The sequence below is a fragment of the Saccoglossus kowalevskii genome, chromosome 5 (assembly GCF_978046115.1).
Source record: "Saccoglossus kowalevskii chromosome 5, keSacKowa6.1, whole genome shotgun sequence".
In the NCBI taxonomy this organism is placed as follows: Eukaryota; Metazoa; Hemichordata; class Enteropneusta; family Harrimaniidae; genus Saccoglossus; species Saccoglossus kowalevskii.
In genome coordinates, this window is record NC_140645.1 from 33,030,902 (window position 1) to 33,044,471 (window position 13,570).

At 36.6% G+C, this 13,570-nt stretch overlaps 1 protein-coding gene across 2 annotated transcripts; it reads right to left on the minus strand.

The window, feature by feature from the left end:
- Positions 1-802: 802 nt before the first annotated feature.
- Positions 803-13,344, minus strand: LOC146746076 (uncharacterized). 2 transcript variants are annotated; one of them, XM_085499337.1, is made up of 2 exons: positions 13,057-13,344; positions 803-7,291 (listed from the first exon to the last, which is right to left on the minus strand). In XM_085499337.1, the coding sequence occupies exon 2, from the start codon at positions 7,267-7,269 to the stop codon at positions 1,216-1,218; it is 6,054 nt and encodes a 2,017-aa protein (XP_085355463.1). In that variant the 5' UTR covers positions 7,270-7,291; positions 13,057-13,344; the 3' UTR covers positions 803-1,215. The 2 variants fall into 2 exon arrangements, 1 of the variants encoding a protein (XP_085355463.1); XR_014929442.1 differs by lacking the exon at positions 803-7,291 and adding an exon at positions 8,675-8,779.
- Between the last annotated feature and the right edge of the window lie 226 nt (positions 13,345-13,570).

Consider the following 13,570-nt stretch of genomic DNA (forward strand, 5'->3'; position numbering starts at 1 on the left):
AGAGCACACACGCTCTGAGTTGAAACAGGCATTTTAACACTGTTACCATCATCTGATGGAAGGCTACCATGCTTAGGTGAATGTGCTCTTCATGATCGAATAGGTCGTATTTATACAGCACATTCTTTGTGTACTGTTGAATTAATTGTATACAGTCCATTATATTGTCCTGTGTTTCCGTTGTTTTAACAATTGCCTAGTTAATGCCCTAATTAATCATGTTGACTCTCTAAAGGCGATATGTGTATTTAATTGGCATTTACAACACAGTAAATTGGTTTTAATTGTTTTAATTGGTCCCAAGATTAATATATATATATATATATATATATATATATATATATATATATATATATATATATATATATATATATATATATATATATATATATATATATATATATATATATATATATATATATATAAGGCCAATCATCGGAACATAACGGAACACTGTGTCAAAATGAATGTACTGAGGCACGCTGTTTAGGAACCTGGTGGGTAGACGATTACTTTATGTAGAAGAAAAAAATCGTCCACATTTGAATTACAAATGTGAGTGAATATTCCCGCTATTAAAAGAACATATCTACAACCAATTTTAGGGATATCAATTATGAGGATTTCTATTTTCATCGTAGAAATTTATCAACAACGATAGGATCGATCGTTTTAAATACAATTGCTAAAATCCCTTTTAGTCTATTCTGAAATATAAACTACGATTCATCTAATAAATATAATAATGCCTTACGCTAATATAGAAATGGACAATAAACGTTCACACGCCACGCATAAAATATATTATTATTATTATTATTTATTTCACAACTTGTATACAACAAGATACAATATAATGAACAAATACATAATTATTAAAACACAATGTTTGAGTTGTAAGGAGAGCACAGGCACGGTTGACCATGAGTTATGTCTTGGTTTGTGACACGCCATGAGAATCTAATCTTATATCTTTAATGAATAATATAATTCGCGCAATACATATGTAGAAGTGAGATCATTTTCAGAAAAGCTTGAATGCGATGACGTATAGGTTATGTAATGACATCTCGAATAATCATATTATTAGATAGCATAACTCATTTTCAAAACAGAAAATAGGATTGTTTAAGAAAACATGTCATGATAAAAGTATTAATACATTAATTATATGAATTGTAAGCATTGCTCACATAGTCACAGTAAAATTTCTTGTCAGCAGTCATCATAATCATATCGATGACTCTGAAATGATGACAACATTTGATTGGGAGTAAGATATGTTACTGCGAATAAGTTACTATATTTGCAGTGACTTGCATCGCTAAACGCTTGTAAGTTTGTTGGCACTATATTTGCTTTTTGTAAGAGATGACCAACGTGGACATCTTCCCACAGAAAAGGAGAAGTCTCTTGAGCAGCATTCCATAGCCTCCTTACTACATCAATAGACATGATATAGGTTGGTCCTTCTACATACGTGGGAAATACCTTATGTGGCCAAACGTCGTACGGAGTGTATGAATCACTTTTTACATTTCTATCTGGTTCTTTTAATTGGAGAACATTGCCAGCTATCAGGTTAGATTTTGGAGCTGAATTTCGTAAGTATGGTAATATATTATTATAAAGCAAATATGTCGCATCATTTGTTCTGATTACGTAATTAGCTTCTGTACAATAAACAGCTACCCAACGTAACATAGCGATGGATTTAATAGTCTCGTTATATGAATGGTCCAGAAAATGAGCAATGATGATATCGTTATGTAAACTAGCTTCCAGTGTCACTAAGTTCTGTTCAGTCACATTATGAGTCTCACCAACAAAAAACAGACATACAATGCTAAATCCAAGTCCATCATAAAACTGTCCCCATGTGTTTCGTATCGCATTTCGTGCTTTTACATTTCCACCGGAACTTGCAATAACAACTAGTATTACGTCATCGACTGAGTCTTGTTTAGCACACCGATCAGGTAACGGATAACAGTTTAAAACTGATGAAATGACGGGTTTTCCCGAGTGCAGAAAATTTGAATAATCCCGTTTTTGAGACCCGTTTGTTTCGCAGACAATATCTTTAAAATAATGCAACTTGTGCCAATAGCGATAAAGGTCACTTGGTTGTGTTTTATGAATAGCAATGACGTCACGAATGCCACACAACTGATTTGTTGTGCCTTTTATATCGAATCGTTCGTCTCGTCGTGGAGTAACACCCACATTCTGTGCCATTGTACCAATAAACACGTCCTCCTTCACATTAAACTTTTCATTAAATGAAGCATTATATACTTTGTTAACAACATCCATTGACATAATATAACAGGGACCAGCGTTGTAAGGGGGGAACACATGGTGAGGCCACATATCATACGGGGTATAATTCTTATGTTTTGGATTCCGTTCGACTGATTGCCTGAAATAAGTTCGGCCGTAATAAACATCCGTCATTGGGGAATCCCTAATCATCGCTATCAAGTTTTCAAAATTAACAAAAACATCGTCATCAACTTTCATGACGTAGGTTGCTTTGGAGCAATATTTTGTTGTCCACTTCAATAACATGACAGTTTTTAATGTTAAGTTTCCATATGTATCTCGGTGTGAGGTTTGAATTAGATCGTTGTAGCGAAAATTTTCAGTCAAAAGTCGCCTCTGTATAGTATTATCATCTGTGTTTCCTACCAAAAACATAGCAATTATTTCAAAATGACGGAATGCCCCTTTATATGCATACCATGTATCTCTTATCGCATGTCTTCTCACGAAGTTACCAGGTGAGCTTATGACGACAACAATCATATCGATTCTACGACGAGAGTTGCGACAAACGTTCTCATTTGTAACCAGAAACTTTAAATTATCCGGATGGATCAAATTGTCACCAAAGCACGAATTATTTCTGATTTGCAGCGTTTGTTTATAACTGATCGTGATATTTTGAGGACTTGCTACATTCCAGGTAAAAGAGTTCGCCATGTAGCACATTTTCGGAATAATAGCTGTGGTGTGTGTGGGAAAAAATAAATGTCGTTGTGGTTTGACACCTATTTCATTAAGCAACATGCCGAAATATACATCCGCCCAAATGAATTGACGTACACGTGATGATGCGGAATAAGCTTTATAAGCAACGTCTGCCGAGAAAATGTAACCATATAAACTATTTGCATATGGTGGATATGTATCATAGGGATACATATCACGAGGGATGTAGTACGTGTTTCGGGGGTCCCTGGATGGATGCGTTCCTTCAGCGATATTTCCAATTACAAAATTATCTCTTTTAGTTACACTTTTTTTTAAAAAGTTCACAATAATTCGAGTGTGTACATATGTGAACGTATGGGCCATTGTCACATATTTCAAACGCTGACAGTGGTGAGTTATAAACTCTAACGCTAATAATGTTTTCAACGTTTGATTGTTATAAGAATCAATGAAATTTCCAACTAGCATATCACCATGTTGGTTATTCTCTTCTTTGGTGTGATACTGCTCTTCAGACGATGACGGATTTCCTAAAACAAATATATAGTCGACAGGTAGACCTGATACAATGTGATCACCACCCCACGTAGAGCGTATTGCGTTGCGGTACATTAGTTCTTCAGGAGTTGTTATCACCACAACTAGCAAAAACAGTTCTTGGTCATATCGACTAATAATATTATTTGGGCTGGAAGCTTTGTTGGTGAGATCGGAAATTAGCACTGATGCTTTTGTGTCATGGATGTTACACTCGTTTGGAGATTGCATGAGCATTTTTCGAACAATCGATATTAAGTAACTTGCAGCAGGCAAGCGATACGTGAGAGCCAAAGGAAATTTGCACACATCGTCAAATCTACTAATACTTATATCTTGTCCGAACGATTCATTGTGGCTTGGCGTCATTCCGTGTTTCTTCAATACAATTCCTAAATACACATCTGGAAACTTAAACACTTTGCCTCCAGAAATGGAAAACTGTATCACTTTCTTTACAACATCCGTTGACATGATGTGGACCATGATACTGCAATATGGCGGGTAACTACTTTCCGGCCACTCACGCGTCGATACGTACCACTGGCTGTTTTCATCGCGGATTGGTTTCTGGCTAGACAACACAGGACAAGTGATGTAACCCAGTCTTGGAGCATTAATTAGGTGTTTGACAACATTGGTAATATTAACAAAAACGTGATCTTGTATTTTCATGACATAATTCAAAGCATTGCATTTGTTTATTGCCCAATGATATGCATATATGTTTTGAAGTGTAACATTGAGGCCGTCGTGAAGTTTTCCGAGTAGAATGTCGTGGTAAAGTGCATCTTCGTTCAGCATCGTTTGGTGCTCACTTCTTCTAACAGAATCCCCCATAACAAAACGGTATGTAATACGCTGTCCAAACACGTTGTCATTTGAAGCGAAAATGTAACGTAGCGCCCTTCTATATTCATAATTTTGTGGGGAGGTAAAAATCAAAATAACTAGAAAAAACGAGGTCCTTTGTGGTTGATAAAAGTCACATTGCGAATGAACTGTCCAATAGTTTTGACTTGTATGTCTAGTACCATCCTCTATACGTGGTCCATTAAGTCTTCGTGGTTGGTCTTCTTTGCATTGTTTTGCATCGTTTTGCAGCAAACGCCTGTATTTTACGTGCATATCTGCCGTAAAAAAGTGCGATGTTAATGCATATCGGATCGTACACGCGGAGCGATACAACCGATGCATGTCAAATTGCATATGTGGATAGGGCGTGATATGCAGTTGCTCAGCTAACATTCCAATATAAACATCTTCCCATTTGAAAACTTTGCGTTCATCAGAAAAAAGTTTAAACATGGCGACCGCCACATCGGTGGATAACAAATAACAAAATCCACCAATATATGGCGGAAATGTGGATTCAGACCAGATCTCTCGTGGAGTGTAAAATTTGTCTTTTTCGTCACGTTGCGGACCAGTTCCAATCCTGATATCACCCATGTACAACTGTTTTCTTGGCGCAAATTTCAAATAGTCCAACATTTTTTCAGGATTCAGAAACACGTCATCATCAATTTTGATGACGTAGTCAGCATTTTGACATCGATTATACACCCAATGTAATATCGATACAGTTTTTAAAATTAAATTGTCATAGGATTCGACAAAATTGTACTGAATTATATCGCCATGTGTTTTGTTTTCATTGTTTAGTTTCTCTTGAGTGACGCCGTCATGTACCACGCCAACAAAATAAACAGTTTTGACGTGTCTTCCAAGAGATACATTTCCAGTGTACGATCCCCAAGATTGACGAATTGCATTTCTGCGTTCAAAGTTTGTTGCCGCAGAAACAACACACTGTATTATAAATAAATCGGGCTTAATAGACATATGGCACGTGTTAGGATTATTCATATTAAATTCTGAAATGTTGTATTCTGGGAATTTGTGAACTTCAAGACCGATTACGCGTCCGTTTTTGATTGTAATCATATTAGTGTCATTGACAATATGGGTATTATCGTCACATTCTAAGTACTTTTCCCATTCTTCTAAATTACGTGTTAGTCGTAACATTTCATCGCCATGTACCCAGTGTGACGTCACTACTTGTCTTAATTCACAGATAGAACGCTTTTTACCCATGCTGTCGAACCGTGAGTCATGAGTTAATACAACACCGAGCGACTGCAACTGAATTCCTACGTAGACGTCTTCGAATCGAAATAGTTCCTGACGTGCTGATAAGTAAATAGCTTGTGCAACATCACGTGACATAACATAGGCAGGTCCGTTAGGGTAAGGTGGATACACATTATGGGGCCACTCTTCGAAGCTTATATACCATTTCATTGTTTTGTCTCTAAAGGGCTTCGTGTTCATGTGAACATCGGCAAGGACATAGCGAGATCTCGGAGCAGTGATAAGTGTTCCCACGAGATTCTTGAAATTCACTAATACGTCATCGTCAACTTTCATGACGTATGTTGTATCAACACAAAAGTAGGTTGCCCATTTCAAAATCATTATTGTTTTTAATGTAATTTTTAAGTATGTATCATTGAAATCAACAATGATAATGTCATCGTATTTTTCGTTTTCTTTGATTACATTTGCATTGACTTCTGTAGAATCAGACTTCCCAATCAGAAATACGTGCACAATCTTTTTTCCTAGCACTTTTTTATTCCGCATTCTAGTTTGTCTAAGGATTCCTCTTTCTTTGTTTTTTTCGGTCGACGATGGTGTTATGAGAACAAGGAATGGTTGGTGTTCACTACATTTCGATGAATGAGTAGTTATAAATGTATAGTTGAAGTGAAGATTCACAGAATGATTGTTGGCATCACACACGGTGTCACGCAGCTTGTGCCACAATAGTGTCATTTGATCTGCTGCATGTTGCCCAGACAACACACTATGCTTCAATTCACAAGGAATTCTCTTGTAGCCACGAGTGTCAAACAACTTAGCATCAGTAATGTTCACTTTCAATCTTTGTAAGACAATCCCGATGAAGACATCTTCAAATTGAAATGGTTCAATTTTAACTGCCTCTTCAGCAATACGAATAACGACATCGGAAGAGAACAGATATGCCGGCCTTTCCATGTAAGGTGGATATGTAGTTTTATTCCATTGTTCAGAGGAAACAAACCTTTCGCTTGCAGTTTGCCTATTAGGTTTTGTATTGATTAATACCCTACCAGCTGCCACGTTATTGGATGGTAGTTGTGCCAAGTATAGCCATAGGTTGTTCGGCAGTACTAGTGTGGAGTCGTCAACTTTAAGTATATACTTTGCATTCCTGCAATACTGTGATATCCACTGAAACATGGACATTAAGGTAGTATTGTCAACACTGTCAAGCAAATTCAAGTGTACGATATCATGGTATGTCACACTTTCACGTATGATGTCATCATTATTATTATGGTCACGTGAATGTTCAATCATAAATATAACTATACTACTTTCTCCCATGGCCTGTCCCCATGTTTTACGGATTGCTGATCGCTGCTCAATGTTTTGGAGAGAAGATGATACTACTACGAGTAAATACATTCTTCCTCCTTGATTACATAACGACGTGCTCGTCATGAGAAAATCAAACACGTGTCGAGATATTACAGGACGAGGTTGATCCAATTCTTGCTGGAGCCTTTGCTGTGAATATGATGCCATGTTTATTGTGTAGAATAACATGAATGCAACACAGACGACAGCAGCTATGAGAATAATGAAACATTCATATACTTGGTGAATACGTCGTCCTGCCATAGCGATGAAGTGACACTCAGATCTGAAAGAAACAATCATAATAACCCCAAATTAGCTTATCCACTTTTCGACTAAACTGAATTGTGTTATAGGAATAGATTACCAACAATACGTATTATAACATTGAAAAAGTCTCGTGAGAAGTGATCTTACAAGCAATGCATTGTTACAGGCTTGTACACACTGACATTTGTAGCAGGCGAATCACAATCTTTTATAAGAAAACATCACTAAATACCCGCATTATTGTCAGGCAAACACATGGGTTTTAGTAATAAATACGCCACATAACTGTAGGTTCTAAATTTCATGAGATTGTCAATCAGATTATGAATCTGTTGTTTACAATCTGAATATGAATATCAAATAATCAGCATGTGAAGATAATTGTAGCACATACATTCTGAATATAAATACAACTGTAATGGTCTACATATGAATACAACCATATCAGTTTACACTCTGCATATGCATAGAACCACATTGGTTTACAATCTGCATATAAATACAATCATGTTGGTTTACAATCTCCATATGAATACTACCCTGTTGGTTTACAATCTGTATCTGAATACAACCATATTGGTTTACAATCTGCTTATGAATACAACCATATTAGTTAACAATCTCCATAAGAACACAATCATATTGGTTTCAATCTGCGTATGAATATATTCATATGGGTTTACAATCTGCATATGAATACAACCACATATGTTTTCAATCTGCATATGAGTACAATTATTTTGGTTTACAATCTGTATATGAATACAGATACAGTTGTATGTATAGAACCCAAATTAGTCTCAGATTTATTTTTAATAATTCCTATAAGATTACTGGGAGTACTATGAGAGATGTTAGGTGAATTTCCTTTGATAATACCGATCAAACAAGGCACACTGCTATTGGAGACAACATTGATGTGGGATTCATGCTCCTAGATAACCAGTGGTCTGCCCAGTAATGGCAGGAGTAACCCCTAAAGCATATGACTTGGTATCATTTGAAATATCTAGCTCTTTAATGGGAGATTGCGTTTCCCCAAAGTGGCAGGATGTTACACAGGCTTTTAGTTTCCCAGTTCAAATGACAGGACGAAATATCATAAATGATACATCATCTACATTGCAAACAATTCATACTGACTTAAGCAAGGCTTATACTGCTTCTGACTGATTGGGCCTTCAGTCTTAACAGTTGCCTTGAATCAGAACATGGTAGTGTACTTCTTTACCCGCTTTCACTTCATTTCAGCCTTCACAAGCATCCATGTGTCAGATCAGTAGTAAAACACAGTTACAAGATCTAGTTAGGTTAGCCAGTTATTCCCAGTCGATGATTCCTACCATTCAGGTGTTAATGAACTTGCTGGTAAGACTAAGCATTAATCTACAGGAAGTGAGAACTTGTTTATGGAGAATGCATCCAAAAGAGTGACCAACTGTCCACCGTCTCATTGTTGCAATTACTGTTTCTGGTGAACAAAGGAATGCGGCCAACAATAGGCCTAGAAAAACTTAATTAGTACATTTCAAGAAGCAAAGTATTTTAGAATGGGAAACGTCTGCCTGTGTACACCACTGTGTACACCAGTTGATTTTTTGACATCCTTGAATCTCAAGAACGCATATCTGCATTTAGCGATTCACCCAAATTAGGCTCAATATAGCACCATGCATTTTCACAATGCTAAAAATGAAAATTCATAAAAGAACAGCAGAAGCAGATGTTATTGGCACACATCCCAAGACAATTAATATAGTGCAGTTTTTGGGTATCACAGTAATCAATCTCTATTCCGAACCTGATGTTTCTAAGTATGTATTTTGGAAAATAACTTAGTTCAGTAAAACATTACCGATTCGTATCATTGCTGACCGTTATTTAGCCTCAGTACCCTGGGCAGCACTCAGAGTGCATCTCACTCAGGAGATAGTACTCAAAACCCAGTGATGCAATGTCTAATCAACCTCATTTACTTATAACTGACTTATCTAACATAAGACGGGGAATGCAGATCAACCCCAGATGGAACACGAGTCACAGATTCCCGTGTGTCGGACTGGAAGACAGGGAGTAAACTCCACATGAAGCAAAACAATTCATAAATATTTTAGTAGACACTGGTTTACTTCCTTGACGAGGTTTATAACACAAAGACTTTTGTTCGATGTGACAGCTCAACTGTATTGATGTATGTAACAAAACAGGTGGGGGAGATTTTGCTCCAATGCAATGAGCTGGGAACGAGTCATTGTTAATGTTGGAGTTAGGGTAAATGTTATACATGCCCAAAAATGAAGTAATATGCACCAACAAACGTAGTTAATAATTTTGAGTGAATAATTGGCTGGTCTAAATTAGATGTATTGAATAACTCTTCCAAAATCGTAATATACGGCCAGCAATTAAACAGAATATGCTATTCATGCATTTTTGTATCCAAACTAAATTTATTTGTCCTGGCTCATGTACAGATTTACGAAACATGAAAGGAATCATCATTGACATGTATGTCAACAAGTATAATGTTTGTATCAAATTTGAAAACCGGCAAATGATACCACAATTTAAGAAAACCCCGCAATGAATGCCAATCGACCATCTTTGATCTGATTATGGAACAAAATGACATAAACATGTATTTCTATATGTATGGTGTATGTGCCAAATATGAATGACAATTTACCATAAGCCTTAGAGATATAGTATTATGGTCAAAAAGCAAGATGGTCGCCAGTTAGCTATCTTTGATCTGATTGTAAAACAAATTGTCATAGACATGTAATCTAAAATGTACAATGTGTGTATAAAACATTGAACAACAACTCACAAAGCATGCCTAAGATATCACATGTTCAAAAAAAAAAATGGCTGACAGTCGGCCATCTTTGATCCGATCGCGAAACGAATAGTCATAGACATGTATCCAAACATGTATAATGTATGTATCAAATTTGAAGAAAAAACTAACAAAGCATTTGTATTATAAGTCCCCGTTTCGAACTTCGATCGAACGGGAACTAATAAAAGGTTACGAAGCTGTGAGAATAAACAAAATGGCCGCTGTACAGCGAATCTATAGAAGGTTCGTGCAAAAGAGACATGGGAGAGTGAAAAAAAACACACAAGAAAACAAAAAGTTGATTTAGAAGGGTCATATTTTAGTCGTTTTTTTAAGAGTTCGTTTTGAATCTCTGAAATTGAACGTAAACTCACTTCCTGGAGTATTATTATTTAAAGTATAATTACAACATATAAATATTCCTCCCCAATTTCTTCCCAATAAAGGGATCTAGGGGCGAGATGAAGAAACCAACCTTTACCAGTAAGTAAATTTCTCATTGCTATAATATGTTATGTCCTCCTTTCATGCCGACCGTTATTGGCTGAGAACTCCGGCATATCACCCACCTCCTGGGAATGTTTTTTGTAACCCGCCATGTGAGTCATTTGTAGAGTCTATGCTAGGTATTTGAGAGTTGTGACCCATTGGGTTTATATATCGAATGATGGAGAGGTTTCACTGTACGATAATTTACTGTACGACAGATCCCAACTATAAATTGCAATATTGCAAAACGTGAATAATGTGAGAACTTTTGAGTTGTTCTATTTCATGGTAGATTCCAAAATATTTTTCTCAATTCTGCAATTGTTTACTAGGAAACATTCAAAATAATTGAATATTTCCCCGTAAAAGTTGTTAACACATTACAATTCCAATATGCCGACCAATAAAACACACCTATAGTTTATGTTAGTAGTTTATTGACGGTGTGCAAATGCCAACACTAAAGAACAAACTAGCCTATTGTTGTAGGTATGAAATGGATATTACGCTGGTAGGATGCTGACATTGTTGATAGTTTATTGACACACGCATTTACCTGCTTCGCTTTATTTTGTAATGTCATTCTAGTGCCTAACTTGCATCAGATCTAGCCGGAAATGAATTCTCTGAGTTTTGACCTTTCAATCGTCATCGTTTCTATTCAAATCGGTAATTGTTTTGTAGACAATGTGTCACCATTCGCTTGTCCACACACCACACAAGACCTGGCTAGCGACCATAAAGTGACTGACAAGAGGAGGGGGTCAACAGAATTTTTTAAACCGTTTAATCTCAGGGGTGTCCGTATATGTGTCGTTGTTGGTTTCTAATGATATCCAGACAGACCAGACCAAGGTGATATGCACAGACATATAGTTAAAAAAGATGATCATCAGTCAACTTCCCCAAACAATTAATTACATAAATGGTTATCTGCATATACCAACGTTACATGACATAGAAGTAAAACATTAACAAGTATGTTGCTATATGACCTTAGTCTATAAACTCAATATAATTTGCATAAAAATATAAAATCCAGCATAAACACTCACTAACAGTAAATCTGCACTACCAACAATAACGGGATTATAATTAGTGAATGGTTCGTTTTGATAATTATAAAAAAAAAGTTTTATGAAGTTTTACACACGACTGAAAGGTAAATTAAAATACTGCTCAAGTTTCGTCGGATAGTTGTGATTATTGTACCTGTAAGACCCTTCTTTCGCCGCGTGATTGCAGATTTCCAATTAACTTTAATTAGCGAAACGAACCGTTTACTAATTAAAATCCCGTTGTTTTCGGCAAATGTTTTAGGGTGTTAAATAAACGACTGAAAGGTAAATATATTGATTGAATTGTGAAAAGATTTCTTATTGATGTCATGGGTTAAAAAAGAGATTATGTAGGTAAGATTTATTTCCTGTATAAGTTCCTATGTAAGTTCAAAAGTTTCTTTTTTTCATTTATATAGTATGTGCTTTTTCCAATAATTCTATTGCAGCTTCTAATACAAATACTGGTCAAGTTTCTTCTCCGGCTGCGGCGGTGGCTTATTGCTTAAATATTATTTTCAGCAACATTTTGTAAATATTGTGCGTATAAAACCCATTTTCACTGAATACAGTTTAATTTATATTATGTGTATTATCCCGTTTCGTTTCTTTGATTACAATAAGCCTCCGTATGCTCGTGTTAGAAGTGGCGGGAATGTCCCGGTGGGAAAGTTCAGGTGGACGTTTGCGGCCTGGTCGGGGCTATGGGTACGCCAATTCGGGGCCAAGGGCGGTGTATGGGAGTGGTTGTTGCAAGAGGGGGCCTACAGCGGGCGCAGCAGCCCTGTAAGTTTATTTCTGGGGGCCTATTGCAGACATTAGCATTTTAAAGGTGGCCTATTTGCTTCCCACGCGGGCCCGCTTTAGAAGGTGAAAACACCCCGCTTTCCCGCTAAATTTGGAACGCATATGGGGTAGTAACAGCATTTAGAGTGACCCCCCGGGACACAATCATGAAAACAAATAGTATTATTAAAATGGAAAAAACATGAACATCGCATCACAATATTTGTAGACGTATATTTATGGTCAAATTAATATCTAAAAACTGTAAGTTTGGTATTCTAACGACAAATTCGTAAATCTAGTTAAAGCACAAATTCCGTGGTAACGCTCTTAAAAAAGCCGTCAATTGTGTCGCAACAGAGTATCCAAATTTACAGGACACAAATCGTCCTATCAATAATAAAATGACAAGTACAGACGAAATACTCTGTGCGGGATCCTATACTGACTAGTCTACGTCGTAAAGTATAGAAAACACTCTGATAAATGTCATATGCTTACCAGACTTTCAATGAAACTGGCACAATCCGACGTACCCGCGAATGTCTAGTAGCCTTGCTGTTTGCAATTGATGCAAACATTCATTGCAGACGGTATCTTACCTACCTGTCGACAATTCCACTTTAATTTTGACACACGTCACGAAGACGATTCTACTCAAACGTTGTCGACATCAGCAATACCACACTTTCCGACGATGATTATTAAAGTCTGGTCCCACACACTATTATAAATCAGTGTTCAGACGATAGCATACAGAGTATGTTTTCGAGAGATTTCCAGTTACGTCCAATACGTCTTCATTTTCCAGTGGTACTCTCTCTTGTTATTAGTCCCCAATCAGGAATCGTCACTGCTGACCTATGGCCCCTATTTACCATGAGCTTAGTTTGTGTGTGTTTCCTTTAACACTCGTTCTTTGTACCTACCGTCTCTAGTTCCCGTCTATTGGCTGTCGTTATGCAAAGGTCAATGAACGGACAACTAGGTTGTTAACGTAATTGTGTCATTGCATTAATTAGACAGGTGTATTGCATACTGCACTCATACAGTATTCACTCTCTCGCGACATCTCATATTGACAAAATACAGATGCAATTATTTCTGTTCAAACTACTTT